This window comes from Salarias fasciatus (genome assembly GCF_902148845.1).
Source record: "Salarias fasciatus chromosome 23 unlocalized genomic scaffold, fSalaFa1.1 super_scaffold_20, whole genome shotgun sequence".
Lineage (NCBI taxonomy): Eukaryota > Metazoa > Chordata > Actinopteri > Blenniiformes > Blenniidae > Salarias > Salarias fasciatus.
Window position 1 is genome coordinate 8,238,017 of NW_021941230.1, and position 15,361 is coordinate 8,253,377.

The 15,361-nt window shown below is 48.7% G+C and overlaps 2 protein-coding genes across 3 annotated transcripts in view; one reads left to right on the forward strand and one right to left on the reverse strand.

Annotated features, from left to right (window-relative positions):
• Positions 1-1,311: 1,311 nt before the first annotated feature.
• gbx2 (gastrulation brain homeobox 2) lies at positions 1,312-3,654 on the forward strand. Of its 2 annotated transcripts, XM_030086002.1 has the most exons (3): positions 1,312-1,831; positions 3,065-3,241; positions 3,299-3,654. In XM_030086002.1, the coding sequence occupies exons 1-3, from the start codon at positions 1,312-1,314 to the stop codon at positions 3,652-3,654; spliced, it is 1,053 nt and encodes a 350-aa protein (XP_029941862.1). The 2 variants fall into 2 exon arrangements, with proteins under 2 accessions (XP_029941862.1, XP_029941861.1); XM_030086001.1 differs by having other exon boundaries at positions 3,083-3,654.
• Positions 3,655-9,237: 5,583 nt separating this feature from the next.
• Positions 9,238-15,361, reverse strand: part of agap1 (ArfGAP with GTPase domain, ankyrin repeat and PH domain 1) — a 62,434-nt gene continuing 56,310 nt past the window's right edge. The window contains 2 exon segments of the mRNA XM_030086000.1: positions 9,238-9,874; positions 9,962-10,217. Of these exon segments, the coding sequence (XP_029941860.1) occupies positions 9,665-9,874; positions 9,962-10,217 (466 nt within the window). The 3' untranslated portion in view covers positions 9,238-9,664.

The window sequence follows — 15,361 nt, forward strand, 5'->3', positions numbered from 1 at the left end:
TTTAAAAGTCTGAGGGACAGAACGTGAATTTCACTTGTTCTGGTTTCACATTTATGATCAAAAGTCATAAAGTATAAACTTGAATTAAAACAGAGGATCCTTTTTTAAAAATTTTGTTCTCGGAGGAGAAATGTAAGATCCAACAACATTTATAGAACCTAATAGAAACGCGTTTAATTGATTGTGGAAGTGAGTTTTGCTTTAAAATGACCAAAAAAATTCTCTAAATCTCATGTTTGCATGTGTAGTTTCTCCTGAATGAACCATAATCTGGATTACATTGACTTACAACAAGTGTCCAGTCATAAATACAGCCCACGACTTCCACGAGGCCAAAGGAGAGCAGAACATACAGACATCTCCGGAGTTTTCTCAAAGTTTCGGAGCGAGACGATCACTGGAACTGCTGAGGTCCGGCGGATCAGTGAGGCTCCCTGGAATCTGTGATTAAATGATCTGAGTGATGTTAACGGATGTAATCCAGTCAGCCTGGAGGAGCTGGATGTGAAATGATGGAGTCCGCCTGCTGGAGTCAGGTCGGGGGGGGGGGGGGGGGCAGACCGGATTATTTACTGAATATGCGCATCTGATTATTTACAATGCTCCGTTTCCGCGCTCTTTAACGGCCCGTGGATCCAATTTAGTGTGGCTGGCGTGCGTCCAGGAGACCTGAGGGCGAGCGGCGGAGTCATGTCCGAGAGCCAATCGGGGCGCAGAGCGCGGGGAGGGGGGCGGGGCCAGCGAGCAGGAGGGAGCGCAATTAAACAGGGGGGAGCGCAATTCAAATCCCAAACACATCTGGACGCGCGCGAAGCGGGCAGCAGACACAGGCACACACAAACACACACACACATACACACACACACGCCTCTGTCTCTCTCTCTGTCTCTCTCTCTCTCTCTCTCTCTCACACACACACACACACACACACACCTGACACGCGGCGGGTGAAGTGAGGGAGAAGCGTCCGGCCGCTCTGACTCCGTCTCCGGTCCAGCTGAGGTGGAGGCGCACGCGGGACGGCTCGGAGCTCCACAGTGCGCACGGTGCGTCACGGAGCGGCGCGCGCCGGAGCGGCTCGTTTCCCGGGGAACTTCAAGAGACCGCGGCTGCCTGCTTCTTCTTCTTCTTCTTCTTCTTCTTCTTCTTCTTGGACACTCTCCCTCTCCTCCGCCGCGCTCATGGATTGGTTTTCTCCTCTCGGATTACCGCTCCTCTGAAGTCCGGCTCACCCGCGGCTCCACCGGGGGCCCCGTCCCGCCCGCAGCGCGCCTTCTCCCCCGCTCCCCCTGAGCTCCGGCGGTCGTTCATATGAGCGCGGCGTTCAGTCCGTCCTTCATGGTGATGCAGCGGCCACTCGGAAGCACCACCGCCTTCAGCATCGACTCTCTGATCGGGGGGCCACCGCAGCCCAGCCCGGGACACTTCGTCTACACCGGGTACCCGATGTTCATGCCGTACAGGTCGGTGGTGCTGCAGCCGCCCCCGCCGCCGCCCCCGGCCCTGCAGCAGGCGCTCCCGGCCGGCCACCACGCGCACCCGCAGCTGTCCGGCCTGCAGGGCGGCTTCTGCTCCAGCCTGGCGCAGGGCCTGACGCAGGGCATGGCGCTCACCTCCACGCTCATGGCGTCGCTGCCCGGCGGCTTCTCCCCGTCGCAGCAGCACCAGGACGCGGCCCGGAAGTTCGGCTCTCAGGCGCTGCACGGCATCTTCGACAAAACTCAGGAGCAGCGGCTGGACGCGGACGACGGGACGAAGGCGTTCCTGGCCGGGAAGGAGGCGCTGCCGGCGGCGTTCCACGACACGGACGCGTCCGTGCAAACGTCCACAGGTAGGAGGCGGAGGACGGCCGGGATGCGGGGGGAGTCAGGGGAGGACTGGGGGGGGAAAGTTTTCTACTATTATAAAGTTTATTCTAATACAATATCCACCGATTGACTTTTAATTGTATCGTTTTTTGGAGTTTTTTTTTAGCGCAAACTTCAATGATCTTATTCCATTTTTCAAGAAAAAAAATGCCAGAATATTTCAATATTTTTGTCACATTTTCTAAATCTATTCAAACAAAGTTAAAATCTGACTTTTGTTGGTTAAAGAAAAAAAATCTTGAGAAAAAAAATATATTTTTTAACTCTCTAAAAGCAACAAATCTAAATATTAAGTAACCATTTCCGAAAGCCTGTTTAAACATTTATTGTCGGGAGTTGTGTAGGTGGCTTTAAAATAAATGACAGTCATGAATTATTCCATAAATGTGACGCCGGAGGCCCCGAAGCTCCTTTTCAATCATCTGCAAATCAGCATTTCGCTCTGTTGTTTCAGATGTTTGACTTAAAAAAGATTCACCTGCGGGACGAATTCAATCCTATTTCTATTTATTTACTGCCCAAAAGTCTTCACCTGTGGCACAGCGCGCGATGAATCACTGGAGAATTTCATGTTTTCCACTAGAATGAAAAAAAAAGAAAAAAAAGAAAAAGAAAAACCGTTGTTCAGGGACGTGATGGTTTTATTGGTCGATGATATAAAACAGACATTTGTTCCCTCTTGAGTCCATTATTTGTGATCACATGTGACATGATTGAGTCTCCGGCAGCTCCGGGTTCACGCGCGCTTGAAGGCCGCGCGGAGACGCTCTGTGCGTAATTACGCGTGAAAGAAAGAGGTGGGGGGGGAAAAAAAAAATCCCCCCGCAGAGCGTGTTTTTCCGCGGTGATCTAAACACTCATGTGATGATGGATATTGACACGGGGCAGCCCCCCGCCCCCCCCCCACCCCCTCACCCCTCCTCACCCTCTTTAATTTACTCCTACAGATGTCGCCCTCCTTTTTCTTTTTTTAAACAGCCTTTATTTTGAATTTAGTTTTAATAAGAACAATTAAGAATTATCTTTGAAGCTTCCTCTGCTCGTTTCAGATATTTAAAACTGTTTATAATGTAGGAGTTTTAAATTGAAAGCAGTTAGTTTAAAAATATTTAAAGTGACAAATAAAAATGCGCTTTTTTAAAATAAATTCTGATGTTTTCTCTGCTGATTTCTGTTCTAACGGGGCTTAACTGGAGTTTGCGGGTTGCTTCCAGGCAGAGCGCTCAGTAAAGAAGACTCCAAGGAGGAAGACTGCGGCCGGAAGGACGAGAGCTTCTCCATGGACAGCGACCTGGACTACAGCTCCGACGACAACCTCACCTCGCTGTGCCACAAGGAGGACGGGGACGGCGGCGGAGGCGGCCTGGACGACGGCGCGCACATGCACGGCTCCGGGGGAGGAGGAGGAGGAGGAGGAGGAGGAGGTGGAGGAGGAGGAGGTGGAGGAGGCGGCGGCGGCAGCTCCGGCGGCGGGAAGAACCGGCGGCGGCGGACGGCCTTCACGAGCGAGCAGCTGCTGGAGCTGGAGAAGGAGTTCCACTGCAAGAAGTACCTGTCGCTCACCGAGCGCTCGCAGATCGCGCACGCGCTGAAGCTGAGCGAGGTGCAGGTGAAGATCTGGTTCCAGAACCGGCGCGCCAAGTGGAAACGCGTCAAGGCCGGGAACGTCAACAACAAGTCCGGGGAGCCGTCCCGGAACCCCAAGATCGTGGTGCCCATCCCGGTGCACGTGAGCCGCTTCGCAATAAGGAGTCAGCACCAGCAGATGGAGCAGGCCCGGCCGTGAGACTGAACCCGCCCGGAGCCCCGGAGACAGGCCCACTTCCACCCAAAACACCGATCCTCCGGTCTCATCGTTTGAAATCCGGTGCAAAAACGTTTTTACTTTAATTCCCTTTTCACCGAACAGGCCTCTGACTGGCAATTTAACGGAAACACGAATTCACACTCAACTGATCAGAACGACCTTAATAAAGAGATCAAATCTGCTTTTCCTTACCAAAAAACGTAAAAACAAACAAACAAAATTATCCGCGCATTTTCAGTGTTTTATCGAATTAAGGCGAATTTCCGGCAATTCACATAATGACATGTATTACCGAGGGACAAAAACAAAAAAAAGATTTTGGATGTTTAAAGGTTTTCACAAGTAAGAAATTTAAAGTGGATTTAAATAAAGTACAATCAATCAGAAAATTAACTCCGGATTGTTTTTTTTTTTTTTTCAGAGGCCGCGCTTTCAAATCTATTTGATTTCATTTCTGCAGAGTTTGGGAGAAGAAAAACACATTTAGACCAAATCTGATTTTTTTTTTCATCCAATTACAGTTATTTCACATTTTACCAATCTGTTTTGAAAATATCCCCCCCCCCCAAAAAAAAAGAAGAACAATTGGAGCCTCAACAGGAGACTGGGTGACTCGTTCAGCTGCAGGACGAAGCAACAAAACGCTGCGTAAAGACGCACAGCAGTGAGGAGGAGGAGGAGGAGGAGGAGGAAGAGACACACTGACATGTTGTCACATCAACAGGTTGACCTCCTCCTCCCCCCCGTCGTGTACATACCGTCCCGGGACCAAAAACTGTTGTTCCTTTGTGTGCTACTGAAGACTGTCTCTGCTCTCCGGATCATCGCTTCACTTCTTTTTTTTTCTTTACGGTTATTTTTGGACGAAATGACGCTGCTAACTTATTTATATAAAACTGTGCAAAGGTAACTAACATTCCCTGACTCTTGGAGGTGGAAGAAAAGAAAAAAAGTGTGAATTAAAAGATGAAACAGATGTGAACAGCTGCATTGTCTCTCTTCGTGATCTGGATATTTATTCATTTGTGCATAAAACAACGAGCACATCCCAAAAATATATATATATATAAAAAAGAAAGCTACATGGAATTATTAAAAACAATAGTAATTACTTATATTTAATCGAAATTAAATAATTAGATTAGATAAAAAATATAATTCATAATTTTTAAGTGAAAGAAAAATAATTACCAAAATACGTTTTTTAAATACATTTTTAAAATTATAGTTTAAAGCCTTATTTGTAAGTTTAAGTCTTTTGTTTAAGTTCTCGTGCAAAATTAAACTTAAAGCAGCGATTTTCTGCTTCGTTTCCGTGCTAAAACTTAATTCATTCCAGATGTGATCAAATTCAAAACTGAGAATATTTTGGAGGAAAATTGAGTTCGCGCGTTCAGAAGGAAATTGGTCAGCACGCAAATATAATCTGAATAAAAATAATAGGATCAAAATGCTACAACATACCCAAACAATTATTATTATTGTTATTATTATTATCATTATTATTATCATTATTATTATTATTATTATTATTATTATTATTATTATTATTATTAAGCACGATAAATGTTTTCCATTCAGCCTGGGCCAGGATCCGGTGACGTCATTAATCGAACTCACCCGGATGCGGAAGTGTTTGTTGTTGAACATTGTGCTGAAACAGCCCCAACAAAAACACCTCACCTGAGCTCCGGAGACCCCAGAAAAGTCGCTTCACGTGCAGCAGATTCCCGCCAGACAAGCTCACCGGAAGTTTAAAAAAACACCCTTTAACGTGAAGAAACCGGAGCTGTTTTTCTTCTATTTTCGCTCACGGGACTCTCACCTGGCTCTGAGCGGGTATTTCAGGACAATTGACGGTCGTGACGTAACCCGGTGCGGAACGCTGCGTCGTGACGTCAGACGTTTTGGAGATTGTTTTTTTACTGATTAATAAAGCCACATTTCGGTAAATCTACTGTGATTAAATAATCTGAATTCCACCTAATATTAAAAAAAATAACAATTTAGTCGAATAGACAATAGAAAAGATTTTAAAAATATTTAAAATATTACATTAAAAAACCCAGAAAGTGTAGTTAGATCTCTGCTTCAGTTGACCTCCGCCAGCGGGGTTTCTGTGTTTGTGGTACATTTGGAGCATTTCCAGCCTCTGATGCTGCATGTTGGAATCATTTCCAGATTTAATGCGACATCAAGTGTCAATAAAAACACACTTGAGTCTCATATGAGGGGACAAAAACGTCCCCATGTGAGGCTCTAATTACTTTTTTTTTTTTTTTTTGCAAAGTGTAATCAGGCCGGGCATCTCTGGCGGCTGATGAATGAGACCTGAGGGAATCAGGCGGGCCGAGGCCCTCCTCCTCCTCTTCCACCTCCACGGCATCAGCTGAACTGATTTGCCCTGACGGAGGCAAAAAGAGGCCAAACTGCCCCGGGACGCTTGCCCCAAACTCTTCTCTGACCATTCCAAAAGCCACCAACATCAGATTTATTCATGGAGCAAATGATTAACATCTCACCGAAAAAGTTTGAGAGTGATGATAATTTATCGCGATTCGTAGATCAAACCAGTAAACGTTATTTACAGTCCAAACCATTTCTGGATCCTTCAAATTAAAGTCGGACCAGGAGGACGTGAGGTTATATTAAGAAGTATTATTCTCGTCTTTATTGAAAAGAGACACATTACAGTAGAAGACTCTGTATTAGGTAGAATTTTCAACAACGGTACTGTACAGAAAACAGAAATAATAATAATAATAATAATTAGAATAACAGTGACATTAAGAACAATAATGTGTCTGAATGATAAATCTGAACAATAAGAATAAAACGTTGCAAAAAAAACCAATTAAAAAAACGTAGGTTTGAGGGGGCGGAGTCTTCTTTGCTAGGTTGTGTTCATAAATAATGTGATGTACAGAGTTTTGGGGGTTTGGGGGGGGGGGGGAGGAGACACGAGGGAGGAGATTATATCAGGACTGCAAGACAGGGGCGGAGCTACGCTGCAAGACACGCCCCTTCACGCAAATTGGGCGTGTCTTCAGACGAAGTGGGCGTGTCTTCAGCGAAACATCTGACATGAGGTAAAACGACGCCGAGTCGTTTTTGATTCTTCGTTTCGTTACAGTCTATATACACAGCGTCGCGCGGCTTTCCCCGCCATTTATCTACAAAGCAAGCGGCTTCAGTCGCGCCGTCCGAGCTAACGGGGAAAAAAGAAACGCCGCCGCGCCGATTTCCGCGTGAAAGCAAAGCGACAAAGTGTTAGCTTAAAAGGAACGAAGGCTCGGCAGCTTTTGTTCGACTCAGAGCTCGTCTTTCTAAAAAAAAAGAATACATCACTTTGCACAGAATAGCGGAACCAAATAGTGTTTTAAAAACCCTCGGAGCCGTCGCGTCGCGTTAAATAAATTAAAAGTTTAAAATATTTGCTGAACTTCAGAGGGATAAAACCCGCTGCCGTCAATCAAACCTCGGTTTTACATTTTCTTGATTTTACTTCTAGCTTTTCTCCTTTAACTTTGGACTTTAAACGTCTAAAACCTATAAAACAACGGAGTCAGCAGCTAAAATCTGGTTCCGTCGTTCACGCTTGAAGTTCGATCACGAGCCAAACATTTATTCATGACTGACCGTTCAACAACCCACGGCACAGAAGCAACATTTTTTTTCCTTTACCTGGAGGTCGAGTTTTAAATATTCTAATTAATTTAAAGGAAATTCTTGATTGTTAAACTTCTTGAAATCACAACTCAAGAGACGTAACCATGAAATATAAACACGTCAGTTCTTTTAATTAAAAAAAAAAAAAAAAAAAAGATGGCAAAATGTAGTTTTGTAGTGAAGACGTAGGGGGTTGAAAAAAATTGCATTTAGTGCATTTCTGTCATAAATAAAAGGTCATTTTTGTCTCGCCCTGCCGTCCCGGACGAGCCCAATATAAAAACTATTAAAATTGCTAAAAATATAAACTACAGATGGTTCATTATTCACAAAACGACGAATGGCATTAGGGACAGAGAGAGAGAGAGAACAGGATGTGGCACGTAAAATAAATTTAGGAACATAAAGGCAGGCGTGCAAAACAAAACAAAAAAAAAGGCATGAGGAAAAAAGATAAGTGTTCACTTTAAAAACAGAAGCTTGATTTTGACTTCTCGCACGAGTGTTTTAGAATTTTAATCTGCAGCAAAGTGTGAAGTTCGGACGTGGCGGGGTTTTTTTTTTACCCGGATTCAGCTCGGAAGACGGGTCGGGCGGAGCCGCTGCAGTTAACACCGGATTCTCTGCGGCCGCTCTTCTGGTTTCCATCTTGAGCTCGGGACTCGCCTCCGATTCACGACTCCCGGAGAATTCGGCGAAAGTGGAACCTTCCTCAAGGGGTTCGCCCCACGTGACGTTACATTTTGACCTTACCCGGCCTCGGTCCGAACCGATATCTCACCGAGTAACAGCACATCCCGAAGTTTCAACCACTTCTGGACTTCCTAACTGGCTCATATCGGTTAAAATCCCACCGACTTTAGAGAAAAACGAGCTCAGACCTCCGGACTGCGTCAAGCATGCTTCCCGTCTGCGAGCCCAAAACACTGACACCTACTCTAATGTACAAGATCATCCACCATCGGAAGAGACGACAGCTTATTTACAGGAAGGAGGAAGAAGAAGAAGAAGAAGAAGAAGAAGAAGTAAAAGCCCTTCTTGGTGATTCGCTGAGCAGATCAGGGAGACTGTCTGATTGGATGGGACGGAAGGACGGACAAACAAAAAGCATTAAAAGCTGAAAACGACCTTCTGATTCGTACTGACAGCAAAGAAGAAGAAGAGGAGGAGGAGGAGGAGGAGGAGGAAGAGAAGTTCCCTTTTCGCTTCACAGCGGCTCCCTTGTGTTTTCCCAGTCAAACTTCAGGGACGGAGTGGAAACGGAAGCGACGCTCGCCGTTCGCCCAGCTCCGGATCCTCATCGTCAATAAGACATCCCAAATGTGTGTGTGTGTGTGTGTGTGGGTGGGGGTTCTGGATCGAAGCAGGACAATTCCAGCTGTTTTGTTTGTTTTGTTTTTTTTCACATTTACCGGCCAACGGAGAGACGGCGCGGGACGTTCCGGAGCCGAGTGAAGACGGAACGGAGTGAAGTCAAGACGAAGACGAGCGCTGACGAAGGACAGTCTCCGGTCCCTGAGCCTGGCAAGAGCTTCTGTACACGCAATGATTTTATACACCTGGAAACAAATAAAAGCAGGATGACCCCCCCCCCCCCCCCCCCTTTAAACACCCCCCACCCACCCCCCCCCCCATACCCCATGTAGACATTTTTTTAACCATTGGTCCAGCAATGCACATCGAGTCACAATATACACAATCCAGGAAAAAAAAAAAAAGAAATGCCTTAAATTAAAGAAGAAGGTGTCTAGGACATGCGATCTACCACACTTCTCTGGATTCCTCGGCCAACTCGTCCCGCATCGTTCTCTCTTAAAACACCGAGATATTTTCACATTTACAAAAAACAAAAAAAAAAAAAAACAAAAAAAAGAAAAGAAAGCAAAAGGCAGGAGAGTTCACAGATGACATAGAATTAAAGTGGTGGGACGCCGAAGCCGCGCGGCGCCGCGCTACCATCGTCGCGTTGCCTTGACGACATGTTGGAGGGATCCTGGACTCTGATTGGCCGCTGGGGGGGGGGGGGGGGGGATTCAGGAACTGGCCCGGTAAGTGTTGAGGTATGATTTCTCCCGTCGTCGCGAGTCGTGCGACCATCTCCCAGGATGCTCCGGTCGGGCCTGCGGATGCGATGACTGTGGACCACGTTTTTTTCCCAGCATGCTTTGGGACTCCCCCCCACACACACACACACACACACACACACACGGCCTGACACGTGAACGCAGTCTCAGCTGCCGGGTGAAGTGGGCGGGGCTTTGCAGTTCGTGGTTCCCAACAGAAGCGGTCTGAGTTCTCCTCCCGGGCGGCGGCGGGGGGGTCAGATGAGCGCGGCGCTGCCGCTGCTGCTGCAGCTGTTGTTGCGGTTAGTGTTGCGGCGCGACAGGTTCGGCGTGGCCATGAGCGGGTAGCGCTCGTCGGGGCAGCCGTACTGCGCCAGCGTGTCCACGCACTCCTGGCAGCCGGCCTGCCGGGCGTACGCCATGGCGCTGTTCCCGTGGGCGTCCCTCGCCATCAGGTCCACGCCGTACTGCGGAGAGAGCGAGACGGCCCGTCACGCCGCGGCCTCAACGAGGACACGGGCGAGCCGGCGGCGGCGGCGGCGGCGGCGCCTTACCCAGATGAGGAGCTGCGTGACGACCACGTTGCCCTTGCGGCTGGCCAGGTGCAGCGCGTTGCGCCCGTCGCCCTCGCCGCACGTCTCGTTGACCTGCTGCCGGGAGCCGTGCGCCAGCAGCAGCACCACGGCGCGCAGGTCCTCCTCCGCCGTGGCCCTCAGCAGCTGCTGGCCCAGGGACAGGTCGGTGCAGGGCAGCGACGCCACGAACAGCCGCTGCTCGTACTTGGCCCGGATCCAGCGCTCGCGCTCCTCCCTGAGGAGCACAAGGACACGTGACTCGGTGTTCGGGTTGAGAAACGATCATCAACACATGTTCCGTTTCAAAAAAAAAATGTTAGGCTGTGTCTTTTAGCTTCAGGTGGATTTTAAACGGGATTACTGCCACATCAGCTGAATTTACCGCCCAAACAAACCCAAATCCCCGACTTCCTGTTTGAAACGGCAGCATCTGAAGCAGCGGGTGTAAAGTAAGACACAGCGAGGGTCTGTGGAGAGGCGGGGGGGGGGGGTGGGGGGGCATTGTTCCCCCATGGAGTATCATGAACTGTTGATCTGTCTAATCCGCAGCACTGATCGCCCTAATCTCTGCTCAAATCCCTCCGTGTAAACAGCAGCTCATTCAGCCTGCTGGGATTAGTCCGGCCCCGAGGGTCCGCACAGATATTGAGCTGTGTGTGTGTGTGTGTGTGTGTGTGTGTGTGTGTGTCCACCCCCACCGCCACAGGTTCAGACGGGTGAAGAAGGAAAACCCACAGCAGTTGGTTAGAAAACACTGAAGTTTAGTGTCCAGCTCCCGCGTTCGCTTCGTTTTTCTTTGACTTTTGACTTGTTGGCGTTCTGAACTCCACCGTTTGAGGCGGCGGCGGCGGCGGCGGCAGCGGCGGCGTCTGCTGGTGAACGGTGTGAGGACGACACGCCGAGCGGCAAACTGTGGGAACAGCCGCAGTTGAAGAAGTGTGTGTTTGGTGTGGGAAACCTGGAGGAATCTCATTAACTCTCTTCCTGGATACCAGTGTGTGTCTGAGTCTGTGTCAGTGTGTGTGTTTTGTCGGGGGTTGTGGTGGTGGCGGCGGGCGGGCGGGCGGCGGCGGCGATGGCTAGCATCACGGAATGTCCCGGGGGGCTTTTCCTTCCTGCCCCGACCCAGAGAGAGAGTGAGGAGGCCGGGCAGGAGGGCACGGCCCACGGCCCCCGGACAAAGGCTGGAGGTGTCGCCGTGTTTGTGTGTGTGTGTGTGTGTGCGTGCGCTCAGCAGGGCTCTGGCCCCCCCGTCCTCCAGAGGACGGAGAGGAAATGTGAGCCCACTGGACCCACGCATGCCTTCCCCCGCCGGCCCAGTTGCTAAGGGCCTGCAGACAGAGGGGGACTGTGGGATACAGTGAGGAAGACGAGGAAGAAGAAGAGGACGGGGAGCGTGTGTGTGCGTGTGCGTGTGTGTGAACGGACGCGTCCGCCGCTCTGTCAGGGTCTCACAGTCCCCGACGCCTGAACGCATCACATCAGTCGACACATGACTTCACTGACAGCTGCGTTCACTGTTTACACTGCTGTGAAGCGTTTCCAGGGTTTGATCCACTTCCTGGTTGTGTTTATGGTTTCGTTGCTGGTTCAACTGTTGACTGCCGTTTTCTCTTTGGCGTTGTGTAGCTATTCTCCGTGTTCCTGTGCTCCGGACATGTCCTCGGTTCTGTATTTACCACACCTTCTGCTGCTCATCTACTGTGTATCCCGCTGCTTGTTGTTGTTTATTTCCCACCTGTCTGGACGCTTGTTACAGTCTGGTTGCTGTGTTTGGTTTGCGGTGTAACTTTGGCACTGCTATTCGCATGTTTGGAGTGTGTGTGTGTGTGTGTGTGTGTGTGTGTGTTTATTTGCTGTGTGTTGCAGTAAACAGCGTCTCTCCTTCATCTGTAAGCTAACGAGTCCTGAAAACACAGCTCTGGACAGTGGAGAGGCTAATTGCACTAATTAACCACACAGAGTGACTGTGTGTGTGTGTGTGTGTGTGTGTGTGTCTGTGTGACAGTATGTGTTAACATGTGTCTGTGCGCACACACACACACACTCATATTGTGTGCGTTAATCTGTGTGCGTGTCCCTTTTCACATCCCATTAGACGAGGCAGTGCGCTGCTGCACCGAGGCATGCTGGGTAGATAATTAAACATGAGCCCCGGTGAGATCGCTTGTGACAGGGAAACGCACACACACACACACCACAGACACTCACACACACGGCAAATATGTCACGTGAAGCCCGCGGGGTTTGTAATGTGTGTTTGTGTCAGTCAGTTAGATTAAAAGATTCGAAGCTGCACCAGCCAGAGGAAACGGGCCTCGGCCGAGCTTCTACTGTTTCCATTGTCCTTCTATTGTCGTCGAGGTGCAGCTGCTCTGCTCTCATCTCATGGAAGACCGTCGAGACCAACACACAACGAAGACAATCAGGCTCGGACCCCGAACGATCGATCAAAAAAAAAAAAAGCTAAACGTAAGACTGGAAGCTCACCGCAAAAGCAGAAACTAACTCGTGTTTCTGCGCGCTAACTTCAGCTCACGTAGCCTGTTGATTGACAGCTTCATCAGGTAACGGCGTCGCGGTTGCCGTTGGAAACGGGCCGGCAGCAAAATGTCACGGGTTTTGTTTTTTTTTTTTTTTGTTTTGGAAGGGGTGGGGGGTCACTCAGGGCGCCATGCTGGGCCCACTGTGCTGCTGATTTCCTGCCTGTTGTTTGAGCTCAGGACACCCTGCATTGTGTGACGGTGTGTGTGTGTGTGTGTTCCCCCTGAGCAACTGCTTTGTGCAGTCGTGTTTACAGACACACTGAGTTTCCTGTCCGTAAAGCCAGAGGGCGTTTGGCCCGACCGACTGACCGACCACCGCTGGACGTCCCACCAGCTGCTGCCCCTCTTATCTACCGTGTGTGTGTGTGTGTGTGTGTGTGTGTGTGTGTGTGTGTGTGTGTGTGTGTTTGGGCGGGTCATCGCCCCCACGACCCCACAACGGAGCGGCGACACGGGAGCTGAAAGCCAGCGCGCACACACACCCTGATAATCACACCGGGGTTAATTATCATAATTAACGCTAAAGAGTGTGTGTGTGTGTGTGTGTGTGTGTGTGTGTGTGTGTGCAGGACTTGTGATGGATCCTCGAGAGGTGAAGCCCGACGTGACGGATGAATAAAGGAGCCCACTTTCATAAAAGCACATCACTGTGGGTGCTCATATATAGAAAAGTTTAATTAAGGTTTAATTAATCTGCAGGAGAAAATCCAGAGACGAACTAAAAAAAAAAAAAAAAAAATAAAATAAAGATTTTTCACCCGGATCAAGCACAAGAACGAGTCCCCCAAACCACCAAAACACCACAGAAAACCTGAACCGAACGGCACTGATACACACTTTACATGTGTGGATCAGTTAGCATTCTTCCAAACTTGTGCAGCCTTTTCTAATCTTTTTTTTTTTTTTTTTTTCCTGAAAGGAGGTTGTAAAATAATGAGCCGCTGACAGTTTCCCCCTCCTCAGACTTCATGTTTCGAGTAGAGAGAAGTTGTGCGGAGACAAAAAAAAGAGGATTCTCCGGCTCAGCCTGCAGCCACGAGCCGAGATGTATGAGCCACCGCGCTGCTGTTAAAGCCCATCATTAATTACACTGTGGAGGATGGGGTGTGTGTGTGTGTGTGTGTGTGTGTGTGTGGGTGTGTGTGTGAGGTAATGAGCGGTAGGAAACGGGGTTAAGAGTGACATGGTGTCAGTGGCTTCTCTTCTGGCCTAATTAGCCCCCTAATTAATAGATTAATAGATAGATAGATAGAGCGTAGATAAGAGCAGCAGCTAACTGCCCGGCCTAATGTGCATCCGAGATGAATCGCAGTCCGACGGAGGAGTTTCCGACAAAGGTGAGGAGCCGCACGTGACGCTAATTCGGCTTTAAATCCATCCGGAAAACACGTTTTATCTTCCAGCAGGAGAGAGAGGAAAGAAAAGAGGAAGAAGAAAGAAGAGGAGGAGGAGGAGGAGGAGGAGGAGGAGGGTGAAGAGAGGAGGCTGAAATCAATTAGCCTTTCCTGGCTGGTCGTTAGCTGCCCTTGGATAGGCACAGATAATTAAAGGGAGGGTGGCGGGGTGAGGAAGGTCTGGACCGAGAGGATGGGGGGGAGGCACGGGGGCCGACCAGCCACCGAGGGGTTAACTCGGACACAAGACGATGTAAATGAGAAGAGAAGGTGGAGGAGAAACCGATGTGAAGCTGATCTCTGGGCCGAGACGCAGTGATGCTCCACTGATGCTGCACGGAGACTAAAGAGGAGGAGGAGGAGGAGGAGGAGGAGGAGGAGGAGGAAGAAGAAAAGGGAGGGGAAATAACTGCAGATATAAAGGCTCAGTCCACCTCAGCAGGCTTCTGAACCCCCCCCCCCCCCCCCCCCCCCCCCCCCCACTTCAAAACGAAGCTACATGCTGTTAAATGCTGTTAATCTGAATTTTACCTTCAATATTTAATGCCTTATATCAATGCATCAATATCTGTAAAGTAGTGCATCATCTGCATACTGTGGTTGTCAAATGGGAGCCAGCTTCAAATTCTTAAAGTCAACTATCACACACCTGTTGGTATCAATAACAAAATCACACCAAAAACAAAACAGCTCAGTTCTGTGAAACTTTTTTCCAAGGAGACGCCCACAAACCGAGGATCGTCAGACCACGGAGTGGGCGGCGGTGACCCCGGTGGCTCGGGCCTCGTGGCCGAGGAAGCCATTGACATTTCCCACCAGATTAGCAGGATGCAGATGAGTGGAGCTGCCTGAGTGCAGGAGGAGGAGGAGGAGGAGGAGGATGAGGGCTTCATGCCGTATCGGAGGGACCAACGGATCTGTTGACTTTGAGGTAATACAGTGAATGATTTACTGCCTTAAATGGGCTTTTTTTTTCAACAGCAGAGCACATTGAAGATGACTGGAAACGAGTTGTTTTCACTCCGCTGAGCAGATGAATGATGTGTCTAAGATTAGGAAGAGGATCGTAGCCCTAAACAATAAATAACAAAAAGAAGAGGATCCAGAAAGGAGCTCTGAGGGACACCAGTGGAAAAACATAAGGGGAAAAACACCCGTTGTCTTTCTTGGGTTTTATTAGGGTAGGTATATACTTCAGGCCGGTTTATGTATTTTGTCGATGTAAAAATTTTTCAGTTTAATGTAACTTATAAGATATTATGAGAATAAAAAAACTCATCCATGAAAGAAGTTACCTGGGGTATTCTTACACTTCTTTGGGGGACTTTTTTTTCCCCTCAATTTTGCGCTAAATGTGTGATTATAAAAACAGTTCTGTATGTCTTTTTGATAGTTTTGGCCTTTCTTGTGGCAATTTATACACATTTGTTTGTAAGTTG

Excerpts from the sequence above, each read along its gene's own strand:
- gbx2 (XM_030086001.1), top strand. The coding sequence starts at position 1,312 with ATGAGCGCGGCGTTCAGTCCGTCCTTCATGGTGATGCAGCGGCCACTC. Across the intron at positions 1,832-3,082 it reads GTCCGTGCAAACGTCCACAG|GCAGAGCGCTCAGTAAAGAA; the intron begins GTAGGAGGCGGA and ends GGTTGCTTCCAG.